At 44.4% G+C, this 19,446-nt stretch overlaps 1 protein-coding gene across 3 annotated transcripts in view; it reads right to left on the reverse strand.

The window, feature by feature from the left end:
* Positions 1-19,446, reverse strand: part of CRACDL (CRACD like) — an 87,890-nt gene that overhangs the window by 42,583 nt on the left and 25,861 nt on the right. Inside the window, exon 1 of one of the 3 annotated variants that reach the window (XM_054009542.1) lies at positions 8,046-8,179. The exons of the other annotated variants lie outside the window; for them this stretch is intronic. Within the exon in view, the coding sequence (XP_053865517.1) occupies positions 8,046-8,083 (38 nt within the window). The 5' untranslated portion in view covers positions 8,084-8,179. Of the gene's footprint in view, positions 1-8,045; positions 8,180-19,446 lie in introns of those variants that run through there. 3 annotated transcript variants of the gene reach the window in all.

The following is a 19,446-nucleotide window of genomic DNA, read 5'->3' on the forward strand; positions in this document are numbered from 1 at the left end:
TTGGACGATAAACCAATTTGGTAACAAATACATACATAGAGATGTTTATGACGAAGCTGTTTAAAAGTTTCAGATTAGCAAATTTAAAGTAGCATTTTCCAGTCTACAAGTGAGCTAATTATCAAAGCTCAAACATTAGGAATTTATCTCCTAGAGTGATCAGAAAAAAAAAATTAGACTCACCAAAAAATGTCAGAAAGGGTCACTTTGAAAGTTTATAAAAATGCATAAGGGAATTAACAGTACTACTTGTCAATTTTCAGAAAATATCATTCTGTACTAAAAAGGGAGCATTGCAAATCTGGGGCAGATACAAAATATCATTCACACTCATCAAAGTATTAGCCCTTGCTTTAGAAGTAAATCTCACTATTTTAAACTACAGGAGTCCCTATGATGCTTGCATACTAACGAACCAAATCTGAACACTGCATGCCAACACCCTAAAATTTAGCAAGGCTTTGATTTGGATTTCAAATCACCAAGGCGTGGGAATGTTCAGATGATAATCATTTGCAGTTTGGATTCAGCGCTGGCATTTGATTTAGCTGTTACAGACCTATCACAACCATTTACATTCATTTGTATGAAAGAACACCATGCTCAGTGGAGCAGAAGGTCAGTAGTTTCTCATTAAAGTTATGTTATGAAAACATACTATGTGACTAGGACAACAAGGTGTGTCCGTATCTTGATGATTACATGTCACAAAGAAATTTGTCCCATTCAGTCTCACTCCTACTGGGGAAGGAGTTTTAGGTTGGCATTACTAAATAAGGATTTGTTTGCCTGTTTATTTAGATAAATGAGCATTTGCATTTTCCTGCTGAACTGAAAAACAGGAATCACAAACAAATGGATGGATTGAAAATGAAAACTATGAATTACCTGTTGGGTGGCATGTAATTTTGTCTAGTAAGTACAGTCTAGCAGAGAGTCAGGACTCCTGGAATCTATTCTCAGTCAGTCACTGACTGACTCTCTATGGCAGTGGTTTTCAAACTGCGGGTTGCGACCCAATACTGGGTCATGGAATGTAAGGCACTGGGGTCACGGCGGCTCTGGTCAGCACCGCCGACCGGGTCGTTAAAAGTCCCGTCGGTGGCGCTGCCCGGCTAAGGCAGGCTAGTCCCTATCTGTTCTGACACAGCGTTGCACCCTGGAAGTGGCCAGCAGCAGGTCCAGCTCCTCGGCCGGCGGGGACACAGGGCTCCACACGCTGCCCCCGCCCCAAGCATCGGCTCCACAATCTCATTGGCCGGTTCCTGACCAAAGGGAGCTGGGGGGGGGGGGCGATGCCTACGGGCAAGAGCTGCACGGAGCCACTTGCGCACCTCCACCTTGGAGCCGGACCTGCTGCTGGCCACTTCCGAGGCGCAGTGCAGTCCGCAGTGCCAGGACAGGCAGGAAGCATGCCTTAGCACCCCCGCTGCACTGCTGACTGGGAGCTGCCTGAGGTAAGCCTGCACCTCAACCCCGCACCCCAATCCTCTGCCCCAGCGCCACTCCGACTCTGGGATGTCTGTGGTGCTGCGCTCAGCCAGGCGGGGTGGAGCTCCTGCCTCCTGAGGGCCAGCTCCAGAGTCCAGCTTAACCCAAGCTCCCCAGGCAGCCACACTCCTGAGCTGCCCTGCCTCCCCCGGCTGCAGTATGGGCCTCTCCCCTTCCCCTCCCAGTGCCTCATGGGGTGTAATCAGGGGGAAAGGACAGGACTGAGCCCTGGGGAGGGCATGGTGGGGGCAGCAATGAGCCCTGGAGAGGGAGCAGTAAGGAGCCCTGGGGGATTAGGGCAGTAAGGAGCCCAGGGGGTGGGGTTGGGGGGTGGTAAATAGCCAAGGGGAGGGTGAGGGGGTAAGGAGCCCTGGGGGGCATCGAGGATTGGGCTTTGGGGGGTACAGTGAGGAGCCCCGCGGCACAGCATATGGCTGGCTCTGGCAGTGGAGTGAGGGCAGAGCCTTGGGGGAAGAGGCCGAGTGGGGTGGGGGAATCAGGGGGACCGGGCCATGGTCTGGGCACCAGTAGCCCCCGCAAATCAAGGGAGCTTCTGGCACTCCATAGCCTCCCCAAAGGAGGCTCACGTGCCGCCTATGTATCTTAATTGTACGGTTAGGCCCTAATCCTGAGTTTTGTGCTGCACAGATGGACTGCTTAGTTTTCTAGTTTCCTGTTTCTCCAAGGATTTGGTTAAGTCTATCAGTAAGTGAAATCATACCATGGGTCGAAGACTCAGCCAGAATCCATACATATCCATCAGGAATACTAAGCACTACCTAAGTTGCTCTCTATAAGAACCTGGTTTAGTTAGGGAAAGATTGATCACACCACTGACAGATGTATTTCTTGAACATTTTAAAATATTTTATGTTGCACTTTTTCCATAATGGAATGCTCCAGCTATTCAGTTAATCAATTTATTATAAAAAATTATGGGCCTAAAATATCACATGATAAATTGCAATATGTTACAATATTGACTTTTTCAGTATCAGACTTTTCCCAGAAGAGATGGATTCTTATTCTCTTGGTCTGTCTTTCATCCTTCCCACACCCTTTTTTAAACATTAAATGAGCTAAGATGTAAGAATTAGACTTGGGGAGAAAAGGTGAAGGAAGAGAATACAAGAGATAATGTGGCAATGTGAGAGCTGTTAATTTTCCTCCCTTCCCTACAGTTGATATATTCAGATATTTTACAATTAGACAAAATAACATTTTATTGCTAGCGAAAAACTTCAATATAAATAATATTTTAAAAAGCATAGTTAAAAATAACATCAGTGGGCAGAGGATCTGGCCCTTAACCCTCAAAATACTGTGAAATGTACTAAAACGTGTACCTTTAGATTACAGCCGTGTGTTAATGTGGGCTCAGGGTAGGCAAATGCAGGCACTCTTGGGGTATGGAGGAAGCCCAACAGCCAGGAGTCCCTAGCTGCAAGTAGCTATAGCCACAGAAGCCACATCAGATCCAGGGGATAAGGACCCAACTGGGGGTCTCTTTATTCCTCTCCATAGATCTAATCCTGACATGAGGGACACTTTGCATGGGCCATGCTCTTCACAGTCCCCACCCCCAGTCATATGACTCAGGGAAGGGAAAAGCAGGAACGTTAGGAATGAAGCAAGGTCACCAATCCATAAAACACTTCACTTGCAGCAGAGCAGAAGCAGCAGCACCCAGAGCAGGAGTTTCAGTATACAACTGAGGGGTTCCCTAGCCTTTTCCACAGACCTAGACCTGACATCAAACCTCGCGCAGTCCCTTCCCCCTGTCTTAGATGGGTAGAAAGGTAACAGTGGGAACTCTTGGGAGGGAGCAAGCCCAGGAACCCAGTAGAGCTTCCCTAGCAGCAATAGAGGAAGCAATAGAACCTTCACGGGCCCCTGGACAGTGGTGATGTTCCACGGCCCAGGTCTTCTGGCATGCCAGACTTACTGTGGTGTCATGACTCCAATCCCAGGAGGTCAGGATTTGGAGCACATCAGGTTCAAAAGCATATAACTATTTTTCACTTCCAGAACAACCAGCTAAACCCGCAAGTTTATCTCTGAAAATGGAGGATCGTGATGGAGATATCACAGTGGGTGTTGGGAGGAGGCTGGAAGGTCACTTGAGGGGGAGGGGAAATCAGAAAAATGGAAGTATGTCAAGTGAATATCCTCTAGTGAAAAGCACACCCCAATTCAATATCCCCTCCTGCTGAAACCTTCTTCTAGTGACAAGTGCCTTCAAACTGACCCTCCCTTCCTAGCTGCCAAAGCCTTCTTCAACTTCCCCAGTGACAAGCAATTCCAAACCAACCCCTTCCTAGTGACAAACATCAGTGCCTCAGCCCTCCTGTTGATAAACCTCCCTGTACCTACTAAAGATAAAGCCCCCCTAACCCACACCTGCCAGCTATAAAACTCTTTTGCACACCCCTCACTATACTTTACAATATTAAGAAAAATGCCCCATTTTTAGGCTCCTGTGAAGTGAGTCAGAAGTTCCCCATCTTTTTCCCACCCCCCAGTCTGGGACCTGGGCCTCCTGTTCAAGAAACCCAAGTAAGGATCCCTGCTGATCTTGTGGTAGTACCTAAGGACCTCAAAAATAATATAAGAAGGGCCCTGCAGAAAAGCAGATGAGGGAGGTGGAATACACCTGGCTTCATATGCATCTCTTACAAGGACTTGTGCTAACATTTTAATATTTGTCATGACCAGCGTTTCAGTCAACACAGATCAGGACAGAAAAATAGCAACACCATGCACCTACTGCCTCTTTCATTTTCTTAGGAGAGTTCTTAGTCAGATATGCTGGACATGGCTTCTTTGTTTAATTCTTTTATTTTGATTTGGCTGTGTACATTTTGCCTCAGTCACCAGACAACCTGAACTCTCAGCCCTAGTGCATTTGTAATTATTTATTTCCAAAGAATGTGCAGACTCTCTGTGTAGAATCCGCAGAAAACCTAATGCTACGTCAGTAGTCAGCAGCTCACTGCATTCTCTATTACAAACACAACAAATTTCCACGGGGGGTGGAAGGGGAATCTGCTACTTCTCCCTCATATTTTTAAACCATGACAAGGACCATTCTTTTTGCTATGAGTTCAAAAGGAAAGGAGAGAAACTCTTTATAAACATTCCTCCAGAGCCGCCTATTAAAAAGTAAATTGGGAAAAAAAGAGCACACTGTAACAAACAATATATAGAGTCATACAGCTGAGGTCAGAAAGGTTTGATTGTGTAGTCTGACCTATAACACAGCCCATAGAATTGCACCCAGTGATTCCTGCAATGGAGGAAATTATTCTTTCCTACCATGTAACTGAAAGCTATTGAGCTCAATAATTGCTGGTTAAAACAGAACGTGTCTTGTAAAAGGTCATGCCTTGTTCGAGGGACAGGGTTAGCTTCCACCCCCTCCAAACAGGATGCATACGAAAGCATACCACTACCTAAAGGACCATGGGAGAAAACAGAGTTTAGGAGGCATAACAAAATAAACAGAAAATGCACTATACTCATGACATAACCCCTCCACCCACCACATTATAAATTTTTCTTTTTACAAAGTTGCTGATTTAATAAGTTTTTTCATTTTTATTTAGGGTTGCCAACCCTCCAGGATTGGCCTGGAGTCTCCCGGAACCGACATCCATCTCCAAGGTGACTGTTGAAAGCAATCCAGGAGATTTTAATAGAATATTTTAAAATAATGACAGTATGTCATGTTGAAAAAAAAAATCTCCTGGAATAGCTTCAGTCAGAGTTGGCAACCCTATTTTTATTTTACATAGTAGAAAACATAACGAGCTGTATGGCTGTCTGATACGATAACAGGATAAAAAGCAACAGAGGGTCCTGTGGCACCTTTAAGACTAACATTGGGAGCATAAGCTTTCGTGGGAACCCGGGAGGGGAAGTGCCCGGCTGGGGGCGCAGGGTCCGGAGGCATAGGGGCTGCCCAAAGCCCGAGCGCTACCAGCTTCACGGTTTGCTGGGCAGCCTCCAGACCCTGCGCCCCTGGCTGGGCGCTTCCCCTCCCGGGCTCCAGATGCGCTGGGGAAGCGCCGGCTGGGGGCGCAGGGTCTGGGGGCTGCCCGGCAAACCCTGAAGCCGGTAGCACTGGGGCAGCTCTTTCCCCCTGGCTGGGAGTGGAAGGGAGGAGGGGGCGGAGTTAGGGTGGGGAAGGGGCGGGGTTGGAGCGGGGCTAGGGGTGGGGAAATGGGCGGGGCCAGGGCCCGTGGAGGGTCCTCTTTTTTTATTTTTGAGATATGGTAACCCTACTCTAAATTGATTTCAGCCACTCTCTGCAAAATAGGATCTAAATTGGAGAACCTTTTCAAAATGAAAGTAGAGGATTTATTTTGTGGACAGTGTGAAGGGCTACTTTCTGCCCACTTCCTATCAAGCTACATTGCTATGTTCCTCCTTCTGTGCTTAATCTTGCTCCTCAGTTTAATTAAAAAAGCACTATTAGCTTTTCACAAATCTAACAGCTTCTGTTGATCTGGTAGACTCCTCATTTTCTATATATACATACAAACCTTTCATTCTTAATATCTGTTTATGCTATTCACTATATTTGTATTTTATGTTTGAAATAAAGAGAATTTTTTTCAGGCAATCATTCTTTTCCCTATTCCTGCATTTGGAAAAATAAATACTGTCTCTGCTCCAGACCAAGGATATGAACTCAGAATTTAAATGGAAACTGTATCACGAACAGTGGAACTGGAGTCAGAGGGCTATTTTAAAATAATGACAGTATGTCATGTTGAAAAAAAAATCTCCTGGAATAGCTTCAGTCAGAGTTGGCAACCCTATTTTTATTTTACATAGTAGAAAACATAACGAGCTGTATGGCTGTCTGATACGATAACAGGATAAAAAGCAACAGAGGGTCATGTGGCACCTTTAAGACTAACAGAAGTATTGGGAGCATAAGCTTTCGTGGGTAAGAACCTCACTTCTTCAGATGCAAGTGATAACAGGATAGCGTCTCTTTTCCTTTCTTGGAACAAACACTGGAATGATGAGGGCAGGGCTACTTTGTATAAAATTTCAAGACCCCAGAAAGTCAGAATGTTGCTACACTACAGTTAATAGCATGAACAGCTAAATAATTACACATTTTTCAGGTGTGCATCAGCCTTCTTCGCTGATAGAAATGAACCATATATTTTGCTTTTAAAATGGCATTAAAATAGTATCTAATGTACACAAACAGTATTTTAGCTAAGAAACTTGTTCTACAGACAGTGCAGCCTTTTCATACATCAGCATGCTAAGATGACTGAGAGCTGAGCTTCAGGAAAGTATTGTAAACTTATTGCAACTATCCTTTCAAGCAGTAAAGAAAGAACGTAGCATGTCTTGGTTTACTTACAGAAGAATTACATCTAAACTCCAGAGTCAGCAACTGCAATTATTCTTGAATTTAACATTCCTGAAACTATTTTACAAAAGCAATTGTTTAAAGACCTATTATTATTCAGAATGAGTGGAAAGTCAAATTGTTATTGAGTCTCAATGGCTTCATTAAAGAACACACAAGACAGCATACATTGCTCTTCCCTTTAATTTTGAAACCATGAATATAACATATTGTATACATACACACACATACTTTCTAGGTGAAGAAAAGAATAAAACTCTCTTGGAACTAAAGGAAACCCTGCAGAATTGCACAGTATTATACAGTACTGCAAGTGGCTACATCAATTAAGCTGGTTTAGGGCTTGATCCTCTGAAATGTTGAGATCATTGGGAGTTTACGATGCTTGGCACTTTGCAGGAAGTGCTTTGTACTTCACAGGATCAGGCCCTTAGTGAGTTTTAGCTGCTATTAACAAAGCTCAGTGGACCAAATTAGCCAATAAAGTCACAGGAATTGCACCTGCATACAGCAGGTTTGAACCCAGCCCATTATTCATAACATTCTGCACATTTTCATCAATTCTGAGCCCTTCCATGTTGCATTGACTATTTGCTTCCAGCTACATAACATGTGATCCAATCAGTGATTTTGTTAAACTCCATTAGGAACTAACAATAACAAAACCTTTTCACATTTCACTGTAATCACATGCAATACCTTCCTGCATTGCCCAGTTATCTCCCAGGGCTACTTGCTGTTGTTTTGCCAAGAATTTATTTAAAAGTGCAAACTGCAAAATAAAGAGAAAAAGTGCATGCCATAGTAGAGAAGTGGACACACTTTACCAGATTACTCAGGAATTCCTACAGTACGGAGGTAAAAACAGTCTAAGTAAATGTCTGCACAATGCAGAAATAGTCCAAACATTGCTTATTATAAACAAAGGAGGTGATTAGAGGATACACAGAGTTAAATAGTATAATTATTAGATGACCCTTTGTGGCTCTGTAGAAAGATATACCAGCCTGACATCTAATACTAGACAGAGTATGAGAAGGTGATTTCTAGTATCTGCTCATCCAAGATGCCAGTACTGTCCCCCTACCTGCAGCACATCCTGTTTTACTTCATGCTAGACCACATCATTCTGCAGAACCTGCTGCTATTATGCTCTAACCTGGAGTCACCTTGGATGCACTTGTAAAAAGAAACCATGTTTCCAATACCAGGACCAGTCTTCCTCAATCATCCTAGCAACAGGTAGCAGTGAGAAGGAAGTGGGCTATGGCTGCTGCAGCAGCAGTCTGAGGAAAAGTTGTTTCCACAGGGAGAGTGGGCACCTTCTCCACCATTCTTTACTCCTCATCACATTCACTTCCTAGATCTTCAGCTGCAAACCAGCATCTTCCCCCACATACACAAACACTGTCCATGAAGTGCTGCCACTGCCAATGCAATCTCAACTGCTGAGATCTCCCCAGGCAACAGAGTTTACTTACTTAACAATAACTATTATCCGGTAAACACATTCCACACACTCTCATTTCACGAAACCCATGGGCCAAATGCAAAGCTGAACAGGCTCCTGCTTCACAGTTTGCTCTAGACTCACTGTAAAGGGGTGCATGCACGAGATTTTTAATGAGAATTACTGCTACTTTATTTCATTTCCCTCCTCCCCACAACTGAATGTGAGCTTCCTTTTGCTGAGCCCAGGCTGGAGGTGGATGAGATTACATTCCATGAGTCTTTCTGCTTTCTCCATCCTGAATGGATGCCAACCTGATAACATTAGCTGAGGAAAAATAGCAAGAGATTTTGCATGCAAGGCCATATTCACACAATTACCTCTAAATTAGGGTTACCATACGTCCTCTTTTTCCCGGACATGTCCGGCTTTTCGGCACTCAAACCCCCGTCCGGGGGGAATTGCCAAAAAGCCGAACATGTCCGGGAAAATGGCAGCTCTGCTCCTCCCCGACTCTTCGCTCTGTTTAAGAGCTGGGCTGCCCGAGCGCTACCGGCTTCGGGCAGCCCCGTGCCTCCAGACCCTGCGCCGCCGGAGCCCGGGAGGGGAAGTGCCCGGCCGGCGGCTGAGGTCCGGAGGCAAGGGGGCTGGCCGAAGCCGGTAGCACTCGGGCAGCCTGACTCTTAAACAGAGCCAAAGAGTCGGGGAGGAGCAGAGCCGCTGCTCCTCTTCGGCTCTGTTTAAGAGCCGGGCTGCCCGAGCGCTACTGGCTTCGGGCAGCCCCCGTGCCTCCGGACCCTGCGCCGCCAGAACCCGGGAGGGGAAGTGCCAGGCTGGGGGCGCAGGGTCCGGAGGCATAGGGGCTGCCCAAAGCCCGAGCGCTACCAGCTTCACGGTTTGCTGGGCAGCCTCCAGACCCTGCGCCCCTGGCTGGGCGCTTCCCCTCCCGGGCTCCAGATGCGCTGGGGAAGCGCCGGCTGGGGGCACAGGGTCTGGGGGCTGCCCGGCAAACCCTGAAGCCGGTAGCACTGGGGCAGCTCTTTCCCCCTGGCTGGGAGTGGAAGGGAGGAGGGGGCGGAGTTAGGGTGGGGAAGGGGCGGGGTTGGAGCGGGGCTAGGGGTGGGGAAATGGGCGGGGCCAGGGCCCGTGGAGGGTCCTCTTTTTTTATTTTTGAGATATGGTAACCCTACTCTAAATTGATTTCAGCCACTCTCTGCAAAATAGGATCTAAATTGGAGAACCTTTTCAAAATGAAAGTAGAGGATTTATTTTGTGGACAGTGTGAAGGGCTACTTTCTGCCCACTTCCTATCAAGCTACATTGCTATGTTCCTCCTTCTGTGCTTAATCTTGCTCCTCAGTTTAATTAAAAAAGCACTATTAGCTTTTCACAAATCTAACAGCTTCTGTTGATCTGGTAGACTCCTCATTTTCTATATATACATACAAACCTTTCATTCTTAATATCTGTTTATGTTATTCACTATATTTGTATTTTATGTTTGAAATAAAGAGAATTTTTTTCAGGCAATCATTCTTTTCCCTATTCCTGCATTTGGAAAAATAAATACTGTCTCTGCTCCAGACCAAGGATATGAACTCAGAATTTAAATGGAAACTGTATCACGAACAGTGGAACTGGAGTCAGAGGGCCCAAGTTCCCTGAAGGGACTGTTATTGAGGGACAGAACAGCAGGAAAACAGGGAAAGGGGGAGGTGGGGTAGAAACAACTCAGCCACACAGACAGACCAGTGCATAGTGTGCATGGAGTTTAATAAACTTCCACTTGTTCACCTTAACCTACATTCAGCTTCACTCTTTGCTAATGGAACACAGTGGTAATGTCTAAGCTGTGAGTTCGCTGCAGTTCAGCAGCTGGCAGTGTGAGCCATGGAACTCTGTGTGAAAACCCCTGGAGCCCTGGATTTTGCAGACACAAACCTAGCCCAGCAATGGATCCAGTGGAAGGAGGAGTTCAAGCTGTTCACAGACCTGAAACTCTGGAGCGCAACACAGGATTCTCAGTAGAGACCAATCTGAAAGGGAAGAGATAGACCCCTGTGTTACTGCCTTAAACACACTGTCTGCTGCATGCAATTTTGGGACTTGACAGACCTCCTGATTCAGGACTAGACAGTCTGTGGTACTTGGGATCACTACCTGTGGGAGCGGCTGCTCCAGGAAAATGATCCCACATTAGACAGATGTTTAGACGTGGGGTGGAGAGTGGAAACCTCAAGAGAAAGGATGTAAGCTCGAGAAGGCATAACACCCCAGGAGGACATGCAGTGAGACAACAGCAAAGTAGAGCAGGTGGCCAGGGATCCATCCCCCATAGTGAGATGCATTTGTGACAGATAGCAATTTCCTGGGCAAACCTTATCAACTAAATTAAGCCTCATTAATCTAATGAGATTTGAAGTATTTTAGCAGTCCATTGTATTACAAGTGTTTATGTACCACTGTGGGACTGTATGGAACTTCTTTAGGAGGAAGAATGGAGTAATGCAATTCTGGGAAGTACTGCAAACTTCAAAAACTATGTTGAACAATGTAGCAGACAGGACTGATCTTTAGGGACAATATATGGGAAGTGGGATTCCTGGGCAGAGGGCAATTGCAAACCCCCATCTACAAATTCAGCCTTTGACACTTTTCCCTGAGGGGGGGACCTTTTGTTACATCACCTGTTACATGAGGACAGTGCAGAGACCCAAATTGGGTTCTCAAGGGACCAACAGACAAAGAAAGGACATTTGAATTAACAGTCTGAGTTTAAGACAGCTCATAGCCTTCTTTTGATCCAGCAAATGGACAGGACCTCTGGTCCACAGAAGACCCCCATCATCAGGGACAGTTTGGAAGGACTTTGGCCTTCTGAGGCCCCATAAAACTGTGTTCTTGTCTAAGCAAAAGGAGTGATGAACTTGGAACCACAGGAAAACCCGTCGGTGGGGTTTTTGAAGAACTGCTCCTACTAGACACCATGTTAGTATTGGGTTGATTTCTCGTAAGCTTATTAGCATGCATGTAGGTTCTTTTATTGTTTTTATATGTTTTCTCTGTAATGCTTTCACCCAAGAATCAACTATGTTTGGTTAAAAAGAACTGTGTGGTAACTTATAACTGTGGGCAATTACACTGTTACTGGTCTCTGAAGAGAAGGCAAAAAGAAGCCCTCTTAGACAGCCTGTCTTTTGTTGGGAATAGCACAGTGAATGCAGGAAATTGGTCAGCCTGGAACTACCCCGGTCAGGAGGGAGAGAGGCAATGACCAGGGGAACCAGCAGCCTAGAGTGGGTGCTCTTGCTGGACTACTGAGGGGAAATACAGGTGCAGTTACCTGGAACTATGACAGCATTTACTATGGAAGACAGCATGAGCAGGTAATGGAGAAGTGCCCCCACATTACGATAGCATTGCCAGGACTGTGTCAAGTTGAACCACTTTAGCAGTGAGTGCAGAGGAAGATCTCAGAAAGACTCAGTCAGTTGTGTACAAGGGGAGGATTGGCACATCAGACAGTAGTGATGACCTCATGACTTCTCCTTGAGTCTGAGAACTTATCAGGTTCAGACTGTCAGGACAGGAAAGCAACAAGAGACAATACTAACCTCCGTGCATGCAACAATGTTAATAGAGAAACATTCTGTGTGATTTCAGTTGGATAGCGGGGCCTCCTACAGTTGTGATTCCTCAGGATGAATTGGACTCAAACACCCACTACAAACACACAATCTAATAATGTACAATGGAGAGCATAATGCCGCCTGTGGGAAAATTGAACCTCATAGTCACTAACCCAAAAAATAACAGATGGTACCTGCTGAAGTTTGTGGTGGCAGATGGTAAGCACCACAAACCCCTCTTTGAGGACTATAGCCATACTTACAAGCCATGGATCTGATCAGGGTGTAGCGTCAGAATTTTATAGCTTCTGTGCGAGAAGCAAAAAGAGGAGTTCCATGGACAACACGGACAATTTTAAAAGCGGATGAGGATGTTTTCAAAGGCGGTGGTTGCCTTGAAGCAGTGGTTCCCAAACTGGGGTTTCACAAAATGTTACAGGGGGTTCTCACCGAAAAATTCCCTAATGGCGGACAGAGCTGTCCCTAGAGATCTCGGGCAGCAGCCCGGAGCCCCTGGACTTCCAAGAGCTAAGCAGATCAAAGCAAGCGTATCTATCACACTGAGGAGATTTAAACTTCAAGACTCCTTATAAGAAATGGAAAGGGCGGTGGCTATTTTTTGATGTTTTTAAAATTAAATAGGCAGCTAGTATTGTTTTTAAAATTATTATGAAGAACAAGTTTAAGCTTTGTTGTAACGTGTGTTGTTTGCCTGGACTGTTCAAGATCTGAATGCTTGTGTAGGAGGAACTCTTTGAGTTGGCTTCTTAAATACCTTCATGCTTTTTCACATCTGATACTCCTTGATGAAACATAGGAGCCTTGTCTTATAACAGGCTTATTCAAAGTGATACAAGCTATGAAAGTGAGATCTCGGAGGAGTGTTGCCATTTTCATAATGTAATAAAAATACTGTAATGATAAATAATTAATAATAAATAGTGTGCAATAAGCATGCCATAAAAACAAACTTTATATTTCCAAGATGCTTTTATAATTTATACTCAGGTAAAGGAGAAACTCCCTGGAAATATTCATTTTTAGCAGGGGGTTCACGAGACACAACATTTTAGTGAAAGGGGTTCACAGGTTGTTAAAGTTTGGGAACCACCGCCTTGAAGGAAAGCCGTGACTGGAAGTAGACCCCACAATGGAACCTGTCCGCTTAGCACTATGGAAAATTCCAGTGACGCTATGTAACCCAGTAAGGACCTGCAGAGCAGGGGTATCATAGCATCTGTAGAGGCCAGTACAGCCTGGGTAAACAGCATGGTAGTGGTAAAGAAGCCATCAGGCAAATCACACATCTGCACGGACCCAAAGCCATTGAATCGGGCATTGAAAAGATGCCAATATCCAATGCCCACAATTCATTACATCTTTCCAGAACTTTCCAAAGCCAGAATCTTTACAGTCTTGTGTGATGTGAGGAATGTGTTTTGGCACATAAGCCTGGATAAAGAGGCTTCTATTCTGATGTACTACCAGCCAGGAGAGCTACTGACATGCCAGCGTGATGCACTTGAGAAAGGACAGGGTGTAGCTGTTTTGCAGGAGCAGCTAATTGCGTATGCCAGCACAGCCCTGTCAGAGATTGAATGGGGATATGCCCAAAAGGAAACAGAGCTTCTGGCTGTGGTATATGGAGTGGAGCAATTCTATCAGTACACCTATGGCCATCCAGTAATAGTCCAATCAGCCCACCAGAGCCATCTCTAGGGAGATGCGGGACCTGTGACAGAAGTGATGGATTCGTCTCTTCCGGGACCGACTGCGTTGGCCAGTCACACCAGCCCAAGGAGCCCCCCAAAGTGTTGGGCCTGGAGCGGTCACCCTGATTCGCCCTACCCAAAGGACGGCTCTGTAGCCCACAAACCCCTAGAGACAATCCATCCAATCCATTCTCTTTGTGCTCCCAATGGATTGCAGCAGAGGTTGATGAGCCTCCTGTGCTACCAAGTAGAGATCAGACTGTCCAGGACGATCACTGGTGTTAGTGGACCCCCTGAGCAGGACATATATACCCAGCATCAGTGAGTGTGGGAAGGGGATCAGGACACTGAATCCATTAACACACAGCACTCTCTCCTGGTTTCAGCAGTGAGGGGGATGGAAATCAACAAGGCTATGGAAAAGGACAGGCAGTCAAGAGAGCAATCCTAGCCAGGGGGCCAGAAGATAAAAGCCAAGTACCAATAGGAGCAGAACCATATTTGCAAATTAAAAATGAGCTGCGCGTGCAGGATGGAATCATATTTCGAAAACAGAGAACTGTTGTCCCTGCTTGTTATGTACGGATGTCATGCAAAAAATACATGCCTCACACCTGGGCACTGAGAACTGTCTTAGATTGGCTCAAGAGGGTATTTACTGGCCAGGAATGAATACACAACTTCACTCCTTGATAGGAGGGTGTGATGCCACCAGCCGTGTGATTACTGCCAGCAGAAAGAGACTCTGTTTCCACATGAGCTGGCCACCTGACCATGGGAAAGAGTGGGAGCAGACTTATTTATCTTCAAGGAAAGGCAGTACTTCATTACAGTGGATTACTAGTCAAATTCTTGTGGGGGTCGATGCCCTTCCTTATATAAGAAGAAAGTCAGTAATTCGCAAAATGAAGGCCTACTTTGTGAGATATGGCATTCCAGAGCCTGTATTCACCAACAACAGACTCCAATTTGCCTTGGAAGAATTCAAGGCAGGTCAGATCCCTTGTTAGCATTTTAGGCACACAGGAATACCCGTTCACACCAAAACAGTCCAGTGCAGGCACTGATGGGACAAAGGATCAAAACCCTGCTACCAATGAGGGGACACCTGTTGCAGCCAGAAGGATGGAGACACCACTGAGTAAAGATGGCCATCAATCAGAGAAAGCAGGCACTAGAATATGACAGGTCAGCCAAAAGCCTATTGGTCCTGGAGACGGCACGACTTTGAGGATCTAGCCATTAAAGAGATATCAGAAGGAGTGGACTAAATGAGTCATGAAGAGTGCAGGGGCACCCAGGTTACACAAGGTGACTACACAAGAAGGAGAAGTGATCTGAAGGAAAAGGGGGAACTACAAAGCCAGAAGACAACACCAAGAGAGAGCCTACAGAGATCATGACAGAACAGAGAGACAGAGCACCATCTGGAGGCCAGCTCCACCAGAGCCCTGCATGGGAGCATATGAAGATTCTTTTGTTAATAGCTTCCCTTACAGAATGTTGGTGATGCTGGTGAAACACCTGTTACCACTTGTCACTTGCAGGTTAATGACACATCCCTTGTACAGGACGAGGGTTGGAAGATTCTGTCACTGGAGCAGCACAGCAGAAGTATTAAAGCACGCAGTCAGCTAGCTTTCCCCCCTCTCTCCTCTCGGTCACTCCAAACACAGACGCACATCGGTGTGAAGTTACATACTTGGGATGGGGTTGTTTGTTTGTTTGTTTGACAGTAAACAACGTTCTCACACACAGAAAAGTCATGGCAAAAGATAGGCCCTGTGAAAGTATTTTTTTTAAAAAGACACAAAGTTATTTTATATGCCTTAGGAATTCATGCTTAAACTTTTCAGTATGTATTGTAGTGATAATGAAAGTTTTGGGACCCTGGGATCAGAATCTAGATATCCAGGTCAAATTTTTCAAAAGTGGCCACTATTCTGGGTGCCCCATTTGAGACCTCTTGGGCCTGCTTTCAGAACTGCTGAGCACCAAAAGTCCCTGCAAAAGCAAAGAGGAACTGTAGGTAACTTAGCGCATCTGAAAATCAGGTGGCACACGTCTCAAATTGGGCACTCAGATTAAGGAATCCCAAATTAGAGACCAAAATTTAAAAATTGGTTGCAAGTTAAAGATTTCCAGTCTTCAATATCCATTGCTCAGATTGTATGGAAATCATTATAAACTCACATGCAAAGGAACTGCAAATACATATTGAGGGCATATACGCCAAAGATATAGGGCCAGGTCCTCAGCTGGTGTAACTTGGCATACATCCACTGAAATCAATGGCGCTATGCCAATTTACAACAGCTGCGGATCAAGCTGTATAGGCTACTAAAGAAAATTAACCTGCACAAAGTTAGAGGTATATGTTTCCAGATCTGTGAAAGCAGGATTTTCTGTGAGAAACAGTCCTTTAGAAAACTGACTAGTCACATAAGAATCAACAACGGACAAGGGTTCTGGTATGTATTTCATGGACTTTAGTGCATATTAATAATTTAAAAGAAAGGATGCTAGCACAAGAAGGGCAAAATAATTTAGTTCCTAGGTATTTTGAAAACAGTGCATCGTCCGTTTTCCTTTACTAATAAGTTTCCACTTGTACACGAGCAAGATAGACATAAAAAGCAGCAACATACTTTGAGCTTTTAAATACAACAGGCAATGCATGCCAGTGGCTGCAAACAACCCTTAGCTAGAAAAACTAGTAATTCTCATTCGGTAAACATGCTAATATATATAATAGCCAACTTCAGTGAGGACGTGGCAACAATAACTCTCAATCACTTAAGGATTTTTCATTAGTAAATTCGACAATAGATTAACTAGAGCAGCTTAAAGGTTGTTTTCTACACTTCATAAAACAGAAGCAGCAAGCAATGTGGGGAGCCAGCTCATGTTTCCACCTAACTATTTTTCCTTACCACCTGATGCAACTTTAATAAGTAAAAAAGGCAGTGCAATATTGCACAATTTAATGTTGTTCAGCTGAGTAGCCAAGAAACACTTTACAACACAAGGAAATTAACCTTCAAGCAATCAAACATGAACTTTAACTGCTTACCTGTATATGTTCTTGTTTTGCCAGATTCAGTCTAACACAAAACGTTGCTGGTGTAACAAGAGAAATCCCTCACTTAGCCAAACATCTAAGCACTAACAAAAACAACACTTTTAAGTTTATACGAAAGGATTCTGAAGATGTCTTGATTCCATTTGACTTGGGCGACACACATATACCTCAGGAACAACCAGACACTATGCTATGCCAATGATCTTCTCCCAAAGTACGGGTTATTAACACTGCCCTGAGCCCTGCACCAAATGATCCCTATATCTGACGCTGAACAATTCAGTCAAAAGGAGAAAGCACCACTATCCCAGAGTTGCTAGGAAACAGGGAGGGAGTTCCTGACCTGAATTCTTAGCTGAGTTTGATGTTGCCCAGGAAGCTTAGGTTCTGATGACTTCCTTGAAAATACAGGAGATAAATATGCACACAGAGATCTTCAAGGGAAAAATGTTATCGTGAACTTTTAAAAGATAGCAGCAAAGACAAACATCCAGTGCAAACAACAGTAAAATCACTCTGTAACAGTAAGGAACCACTCATTAAAGCATTAAGCTCATTTGCAAAAATCTATGGTGAATTTGCTATTTTCTTTGCCAGAAAAAGTTGGGGAAATTTTAACCCTATAATCAGATTTTTCCGCTTCACTAATCTAAATGGTGGCCAAATTACTTTGTTATAGAAAATGCAAAAGCCCACACACCCCTCCATGTGAATGCAACATTAACGCAATGTTGCGCTAGTGAAGTTAAACACACACAAATCAGGAAATACAAAAGTAAAGGTTCCAATTGCTAAATAAATTGGCCCAAATAGCCCTTATTGTAAAATATGTTAAAAGGCATTCTAAAACTCTAAACGCTGTACTCTGGAATATGGCATACGTGCAATACAGGCAAATTAATGTTGCCACAAGAACATTTACTTTTGCATTTCATGCATTTAAATATTAAAAGCCATTATCTCACCACTGTATTATTATATTTTGCATTTCATTTTCTGTGTGTGTGTGTGTGTGTGTGTGTGTGTGTGTGTGTGTGTGTGTATTGAAAACAAATAAAAGGGGGGGGGAGAGATGAAAGGAAGATGAAGAAAAGAGGAAAAAAAACCCACAGTTACCTTTTTCCTAGATGTACCAGCATGTTTCTTGTAAGGGCTACTAAAGGACTTCTATGAAGCACATATGCCTTGAAGTTCACAATTGCGCCCCAATCCTGAACCAGCCACCTAGCTGTGTACTGCACAAATATATAAAAAGGAAGAAGGTATCTTCCCAGTGAAAGATACTCCCACCCAATGGCTAGAGTAGCCTCATGGGCCCTCACACAGTAAATCCACAGTGAGGAGGATGGCCCTCACACAGCAATTTCTTCAGCCCTATCCAGACCTTTTCCCACCCGCCCTACATATTACCATACCCAGCTATTTCCCTCATTTCACAGGAGATCTGCACTAGTTCCATAGACTATGACCAAGCTTCTGCACCTGTGAAGGAGAATACTTGATTTGCTCCTTCATGCATGTGGACTTTAAGGAGTATGCCTTGGAGGAATGGTCTGGTATTTTTAAGAACCACACGGAGGCCTCTATCAAGGAAGCCCAGGAACAGACTGGGGACTCCATCCCTGGTCTGGACTTGGAAGCAAACCCTTTCTCTACCAGAGCAAGAAAGCCATTTCCTAGCTGGGTAGGAGAGAGGCAAGTATGAGAACCCATTCCCCAGCTAGAGCAGCAGAGCCAAATGTCTCTCTAGATGCATAAGCATATTCTGTGGCATAGAAGATTCGTAACTAGATGTGTGAGCTAATAATCACACAGTTAAAAAACTCTGATGAAGGGTATGAGAGGGCTAGCAGGGTGGGGGGCAGAGATGTGCAGATTATGTCTGAAAAACTCCAGCTATGCTCTCAACTTGTTTGTTTTTTTTAATGTGTTCATCTTATTTTGCATGCATTTGTATCTGAAAGTGCAAGTGAAAAGTTTGTGTGGTTCTCAAACACTGGTAACTTTGTTAATTTAAAACAATTTTCCTTTCCAAAATTAGCAAAGCATATGCTCACCACTTACATGCTAAAGATCCAGTTTCAAACTTTAGCCTTTAAGATATTTGACTTTGGGGAGGGGAAGGAGTAAAGTATAGTTTACAATGAAAAAAGGATAGGAATAGCCCAAAAGCAGAGGCCCCCTGAACGCCCCCAATGATGCTACACTAGCGCTATGACACCACCAGCAGATGGTCACAGTCTTGTTCATAAGTGTTTCTGTGTTTCACTAACAAAGTACCTACAAGCTGGTCAAAGCAACGAAATTGAATAAATGATCATTAGCCTAAGGAAAAAAATGAATATTTGTTCCTGCCTTATTGTGGAAATTTGAAAAATTGCTTGTGCACACTGTAAAAGAACAACTGAAATTATTATTTTACAATGTATATTGTTTTAGAAATGCAAACATTTAAAAAAAATCTTTACTCAGCTGAATAATTATTTAAATGTAAGTTACAGCTAGTAAAATGGTATATGCCAGGGTGGCCAAACTTACTACCCTCCAAGCCACATACAACAATCTTCAGAAGTTCAAGAGCCGGGGTCAGCCACACTGGCTGCTGCAGCTGCAGAATTTCATGGAGGTTGCAGAAAGTCACAGAATCCGTGACTTCTGTGACCTCCATGACAAATTCACAGTCTTAA

This window comes from Malaclemys terrapin, chromosome 1 (assembly GCF_027887155.1).
Source record: "Malaclemys terrapin pileata isolate rMalTer1 chromosome 1, rMalTer1.hap1, whole genome shotgun sequence".
Taxonomy (NCBI): domain Eukaryota; kingdom Metazoa; phylum Chordata; order Testudines; family Emydidae; genus Malaclemys; species Malaclemys terrapin.